The sequence below is a fragment of the Octopus bimaculoides genome, chromosome 8 (genome assembly GCF_001194135.2).
Source record: "Octopus bimaculoides isolate UCB-OBI-ISO-001 chromosome 8, ASM119413v2, whole genome shotgun sequence".
NCBI classification, from domain to species: Eukaryota; Metazoa; Mollusca; class Cephalopoda; order Octopoda; family Octopodidae; genus Octopus; species Octopus bimaculoides.
In genome coordinates this window covers 96,275,954-96,283,415 of record NC_068988.1, presented here as the reverse complement: position 1 = coordinate 96,283,415, position 7,462 = coordinate 96,275,954, and the positions used below count along the sequence as shown (strand labels likewise).

At 35.7% G+C, this 7,462-nt stretch overlaps 1 protein-coding gene across 1 annotated transcript in view; it reads right to left on the bottom strand.

The window, feature by feature from the left end:
• Window positions 1-142: 142 nt before the first annotated feature.
• Window positions 143-7,462, bottom strand: part of LOC106868321 (transmembrane 9 superfamily member 4) — a 37,834-nt gene continuing 30,514 nt past the window's right edge. The window contains exons 17-20 of the mRNA XM_014913517.2: window positions 6,996-7,059; window positions 6,080-6,199; window positions 5,480-5,569; window positions 143-3,994 (exon numbers count right to left, since the gene is read on the bottom strand). Of these exons, the coding sequence (XP_014769003.1) occupies window positions 3,845-3,994; window positions 5,480-5,569; window positions 6,080-6,199; window positions 6,996-7,059 (424 nt within the window). The 3' untranslated portion in view covers window positions 143-3,844. The remainder of the gene's footprint in view (window positions 3,995-5,479; window positions 5,570-6,079; window positions 6,200-6,995; window positions 7,060-7,462) is intronic.

Here is a 7,462-nt window from a genome sequence, read left to right as displayed (position 1 = left end):
TTCAATAGGAAACATCGTATCACAATTTCATTTCCCTACCACCTCCTCCCATGTCCAAGTTTGTTCCTCTTAAACGGACAACAGTCCGCTTCCAGTTATAGAAATTTCAGCTTTCTTCCAAAACACAAGCTGCCATCTGTCATTTTCTTTTTTTTTTGGCCTTTTTAATTTTTTTTTTTTTTTTTTTTTAATATCATACAAACAGGTAAAAAGATGGAAAATGAGCTGAAAGATGACAGAGAGAGAGAGAGTGAAATGTTGGACATAATGAATTGGTTCTTCTCTTAAAATAAAATTCAAAGACATAAAAACGGAAGTTGTCCTCTAAACTGGATTCAAGCCAATATTCCAAAGAGGAACATGCCTGTCTTCTTCTTCTTATAACAATCTAATGCTGTTGCTCTTTCATTTTCTATATTTACCTATCACAGGTGTGACTAGAAAACTTGTTCTAGTTAAATATTAAAATTATTTAAACAAACTCTCATTGTTATCAATACAATATTTAATAATCAAGCTTCTACCATTATAATTTATAGTAATAACTGTCTGCTAGGCCTGAAATTAGGGTGGGCAGCTTTACTGTTCAAATTGGCCACATCCAGCCTCTCACATCTAACCTACAATGCCATTCTCAAAATAAACAATGACATCATCGAAATCTAAAAGCTAAAAGATAATGCAGTATTAGTTCAAAACAATATGAATTAATAAACATTAGATTTGAGAGTGGAATCTGAAATGCTAAAGGGTTATCATAAATTCAGTGAACAGATTTCTTGAGGGTTCATAGATTAGTACCGTTTCAGACACATTCGAGAGAGAAAGAGTAAATAAATAAATAAATAAGTAGGAATAAAAGATAATACTTGTGACAATGAGAAGAGATATTTGCTCTGTATTACATCGTTAACAGACATATTCATTAGAGCAGTTTAACATCAATGCTGACTCACCTTAGTGCACGTGTGCCGAGTTTTTCCTCAACATATTGGTGACAAACAACTAGAGAATACTTATAGGCTCGTTAATAATTGTTGAATTAAACAGGTTGAAGGAGGAATGCAAAAATTTCTTTAATTTTATTTTTTTTTCAATCTGCCATGTCTGAATAGAACCACTCAATTTCACTTGATGGATTTTCGCATTTCTTGCAATCAACTTCTAATCTTTCAAAAGCTGACCAGATTTAGGAGTAAAGATAAGAAAATAAAACCTATATTACAATGAATATCAATAGTTTTAGTAAAACGTTAATGATTTTTTTTTTTCTTTGATATCATTTTCTTGTTAGTCTTTTGTCTAATTTTTTTTATATTTTCTCTTTTTATTTATTTATGGCAACTTTTCGCCTTCCAAGGAAGAAATTCAGTTTTGCACACAATAAAAGGGACTGTTAGCTTTTCATGGAATGAAACAAAAATATTTTATTATAACATAACAAAAAGAAAAAAAAAAACACATTGTTATGGAAGAAAAAAGAACATGGAAAGAAATTTAGCTTAAGTTCACATACGCACCCTCTGTAAATGCATACATACACACACACATATATATATATATATGTACATATGTGAATACATACACACACGCACGGATATATAACCACACATATATACATGGAAACATTGAGATGACATAACTTTTCAAGAAAATTGAAAAGGGTATTAACAAAGTGTAATAATAATAAGTTTTAACATATAAAAATGAAATTGTTGAAATCTACAGCCCACACAGAAATAAATTATTTAAAAAAACCACATTTGTCATAGAGTGAGGGAGAAAAATCAATGTTTCTAGAACAGCAAAAAAGCAACCTAAGAGAAAAAAAATAGAAAACAACAACTAATATTGGCAGAAAGCCAAAAAGTTTAGGGGAAGGACAGAGAGGCAGGGTCAATTAGATTGATCCCAAAACATAACTGGTATTTTTTATTCCTGTTGACTCGAGAGAGACAAAAGTGAAAGATGACCCATGGGGAGGGGACACAGAATATAAACTAAATACCACAAGGTATCTCATAATAATCCTTTCTATAATAGGTACAAGGCCTGAAAATTTGCAGGGAGGGGGATAGTCAATTACATCGACCCCCAGTGCATGACTGGTACTTATGTCATCAATTCTGAAAGGATTAAAAGTAAAGTCAAACTTGACAGAATTTGGATACTGCTAAGCATTTTGTCCGATAACGATTCTGACAGCTCACCACCTTAATAATTGTTTCTAAGACAGGTACAAGGCCAGAGATTTATGAAAAAAGGAGTTGATTAAATCATTGCCCCCGGTACTCGACTGTTTTATAATATTATCAAGCCTGGAAGGGTGAAAGGCAAAGTTAACACTGGAGAAAGTAATGGCTCAGAACAATTACTGCAAGACATTTGGCCCGATGCTCTGCCGATTCTACCAATCTGGTAGGAGCAAACTGTCGTTTATATCATCTAACCCAGCATATGACTGGTATGTTAGTTTATCAGCTCCAGAAGGATAGAATAAAGCTTACCAAAGCAACACTTGAACTCGGAATAAGAGACAGAAAGAATACTGCAAAGCATTTGTCCAACAATTCTGATAATCAACCAGTTGAGAAGAAGAAGATCCCTAACTTTACCACAAGGAGCAACAATTTGCAAGAGGGTCCAACTGATTTAACAGATCCTCCAGGGCTTCACTGGTTCCTATCTGAGTGATTCCAGACAGAGGAATGGTAAGGAAAGCCACCAGGAATTTTGTCAAGTACTCTACTGATTCTGCCATCAATAATAATAATAATGGTACTAAGTTTTGGCAAAAGGCCAGTAGTTTGGTGGGAGGGGCTAAGTCAATTACATCGCCCCCCCCCCCGGTTCAACTGGTACTTATTTTATTGACCCCGATTGGATGAATGGCAAAAATCAACCCTGGCAGCATTTGAACTCAGAACAGAAAGTTTGAAGAAACGCTGCCAAGCGTGTTGTCCGGCATGGTAACGAATCTGCCAGCGTGTTGCCTAAAGAACAAGAAGAGGAGGAGGAGAATAATAATCCTTTCTGTTAAAGGCACAAGGCCTGAAATTGCGGGGGGAGGGGGGAGACCCCAGTGTTTCACTGGTCCTTAATTCACTGACCCCAAAAGGACGAAGGGCAAAGTCAACCCTGGTGAAATTTGAACTCAGAACGTAAAGACAGACAAAATGTTGCCAAGCATTTTACCCGGAATGCTAACAATTCTGCCAGCCTGCTACCTTAACAACAATAAGAAGAAGAAGAAGAATAGTAACAAAAATAACAAGTAAAAATTTTCTAAAATGTAATTCACCAAAAACAGTTTTCTTAAAAGTTGTGTTTTTGTTTTAATGATTCTTTTTTTTCTTTTTCCGTTTCTTTTTTTACTTTAGATTCCACCCTCATCTGCAAGGATTTAATTGTTTTTTTCCCTTTCCTCTTTTAATTTAATTAAAACTTCCCAGTTTTCTTTCTCCGAATTACTCAACCCTGGATTTCCCAATATTTGTGTGGAACAACTCTTTTGGCAAAATAACAATTTAAATAATAATAATAATAATAATACAAAGAAGAATAAGAATAATAAAAAAAACATAAGAAGAGAGCATGATGATGGTAAAGCATTATGATTCTTGACAATGGTTTGTGTTCTTATCTCTCAGTCCATCTTCCAGTCTTCATAAATACTGATAAAACCAATTTGTCAAGTCTTTGTTGTTTTTATTTTTATTATTATTATTGTTGTTGATGTTGTTGTTGTTAGTAGTAGTAGTAATAGTAGTAGTAGTAGTGTGGTTGTTAAAAGTAAATGTTGAAGTAGATCCTAAGAGAAGTAGTCTAGGTAGAGAGGAATCCATCAGTCAATTTTGATTGCTGCATAAATTCGTCGAATAAAAAAGTATGCTGCGTAGAAGCCGATGGTGCCAGTCAGGATCCAGAATGTGAAAGACATGAGCAATGTGTAACCAAAATAGAGAAGAGTTGGGATGAATTCTGTGATTTCGAGCTGGAAACAAAAAAAAAAAAAAAAAAAAAAAAAAAAGGACAGAAATAATAGAGATTATCCAGGCAAAGGATAAAGAATATAATTAAACTAATAACAATGACTCATAATCAAATGATTTCACACAGTTTAGGAAGTGGAGGGGGGGAGGGGTTAGTCAATCTAATTGACACAGGACTTTGCTGAACGATGACAGGTAAATGTCAATATTGAGATTTTAATCTGAAAAATAAATGGCAGTCATTTGCACATCGGGGCAAAATGGTTAGTGACATTTTATCCCGATTCTTCATCATCATTTAATGTCCGTGTGTATAACCAGCCCACTTATGAGTACCCTTCATTCATTGGACAAATAAACTTTGCTTGCGAAGACCTGTTGAGGCAAGGGAAATCAAATCAAAATGGCTGACGTGGCTGTTGCCAGTACCGCCTGACTGGCCCTCTTGCCAGTGGCACATAAAAGTACCCACTACACTCTTGGAATGGTTGCCATTAGGAAGGGCATCCAGCCATAGAAAAACCATGCCAAATGAGATTGGAGCCTGGTGCAGCCTTCTGGTTCGCCAATCCTCAGTCAAACCATCCAACCCATGCCAGCATGGAAAACAGACATCGAATGATGGTGATGAATACTATTAGGGATTGAAACTGGGGCTCCACTATTTCTGCTATCCACTGCAGTAATAATAATAATAATCCTCTCCACAAGAGGCACAAGGCCTGGAATTTTAGGGGAAGAGGTTAGTTGATTACATCATCGCCCCCATTTAAGGGAAGGGGTTTGTTGATTACATCATCAACCCCGTTTAAGGGAAGGGGTTTGTTGATTACATCATCGACCCCGATACTTGACTGGCACTTATTTCATCAACCCCCAAAAAGAATGAACAGCAAAGTTGACCTCAGCAGAATTATGCTTTCTACTATAGGTACAAGGCCTGAAATGGCGAGGGGGGGGGGGGCTACTTGATTACAGCCACCCCAGTACATGGCTGGTATTTATTTCATAGAGGACAAAAGGCAAAGTCAGCAAAATTTGAACCCAGAACGTAAAGTCCAAAGAAACGCTGCTAACGATTCTGCCAGTTCCAATAATAGTTTGTAACATAAGCACGAAACCAGAAATTTAGGGCAGAGGAGGACTTGTATAGTATTTTGTTTTTATCAACCCAGAAAGAATGAAAGTCGACCTTGGAACAGAACAAATACTGAAAGGCATTGGGCCTGATGTTCTGCTGCATCAGCCAATCATCTTTATTAGATGTAAAGTTGTTTGTTTTTTGTTGTTTTTTCTTTTAAATAAAAGAGCTGTAAATCTAAGACTGACATTCAACTGAATGTGTGTCAGGTGCCGATTGAACCCAACCAACAGATCATCCCAGGGATGTAGGATACAGCAGTGAACCATCATGGAATGAAACAGCATCCAGAGAACGAAAGCAAGGTTGACACAGAAAACAAATACATAAAGTGTATAAGATTTACCTTTGTAACAAAATAGAAGATAGAATATGCAAACATGTAGACAGCAGAGCCACCAGACACAACAAATGAATGCCACCACCAATGGTAATCCTGAAAATAAATCACATACAATAATTAGTATAATTAGTAAAATTATAACAAAATTAGTAATAATGATCTCATTTTCACTGCTCCGTTATTTTATTGATTCCAACAAGATTTGAACTCCAAATGTAACTCAACACAACAAGGTAATTTGTTTGTTGCTGTACTGATTCTGCTAATACAGCAGTATTGGTTATTAACAAAGATATATGGCCACATACTTTTGAAAGGTACAATGAAACTGCTGCAGCAAACTCTTCCTCATCAAATAACTTCTCACAGACAGTGGCACCACACAAAGGAATGCAGGTAAAAAGCACCGGATTCAAAGACATGTACTGTTAGGCTCGAAGTCTGATTTGAATGCTTACAATGGAGAAATCTCCAGAAAGACAAGGTGCTGGTGGTGTCTAAGTTGGACACTTGTTAGGTGTGTCCTACAAAACGTAGGACAAGGTTTACGTAAAACATTTCAGCAAGATCAGATACACAAAGATGAACTTTTGAATGACTCACCTCACCACATAATTGGAAATATACCATCACAATGGAAATTTGGGACACTGAAATTACTAAAATGATGAAGACCAAGAACAAGAATCCAAACAAATAATAAAACTGATTCTCCCAAATTGCCTACAAAAGAAGAAAATGAAAAGAATATTTGAAAGAAAATGATTGGCTTATATTGAAATTATGTTTTATTAATATTCTGATTGAAATATTCCTATAACAAATAAACAATCCCATCAGGGGACATTATGAGCAATTGGAATAAAAATGTGTAAAACATAAATAAAAGAACTGGTGAAAACGTTTTCAATTTGAGATTCATATTGAATACATTTAAAAAAAAAAAAAAACAGTAAAAATAACCGTTTCTAGGAAAGGAGGGGAGGGAAAAGGAGAGTGAAGAGAAGAGGAGGGTGAATAGAAGGGGGGAAGGGGAAGAAGAGAAGGGGAGGGAGGTTGAAGAGGAGTTTCATGAAACACCACTCATGTTTATTATTCTGTCAACCACGAAAAATGAAAGCAGTCAGCAGGGTTTGAACTCAGAAAATAGGGCAGTTAATGAAATATTTAGTCTGGCAGCCAATGTTTCTGCTAACTCAACATTCTTCTAAATATAAAGGTTTCTTTAGGCCGATACCAATAAGCCTCAATATATTACTGGTACCTGTTGGTGTTGACTCCCTCGAGGGATTCATGTCATTGATTCGTCCAAGATTAGTCCTGATCAAGCAAACCTAGATGACAAGCCCACCTTTTTTTTTGTTCAGACATACTAGTGGGGAGTGACTTGATGGAGATTTGGCTGCTATTTCTAGTGGGTCGAGCAACTGCACAGGTTCCCAAGTTTGTTTGCTCGTTACTGAGAGAAAAATTCTTGAGATGATAATTGAAAGTGTTAAGGATTGTTTATTATACTTACAGTGAAAATGAAGAATAACTCAATGAACACAGCTCCAAATGGCAAAATGCCAGCCATTAGTGTCCTGCAGCAGAAGAGAAAGAAAACGGAAACAAAAGGTTAAGTTACACACAAATCCAGGCAGAAGCATTAACAAATTCAGGACCAGGATTAAGTATATAATATGCTTTATAGGATTATAAAATGATAATCTCTTGTTATATATATTTTTTTAATTCTTTATATCCACCACCACCACCACCAACTCATGATAGGTTTCTTCCCTAAAAACTGCACAAGAGATGTTGAAATTAGGAATTACAGCCAGTTAGCTGTCTGGAGTAAGAATATATATTATGTATAAAATTAAAGACCATTTCAACATAGGACTAACTGAAAAAAAAAGAAAAAAAGAAAAGAAAAGAGTGAATGCTAAAGTTAGAGATTTTAAACATTGGTGAGAGAGAGAGAGAGAGAGAGAGAGAGAG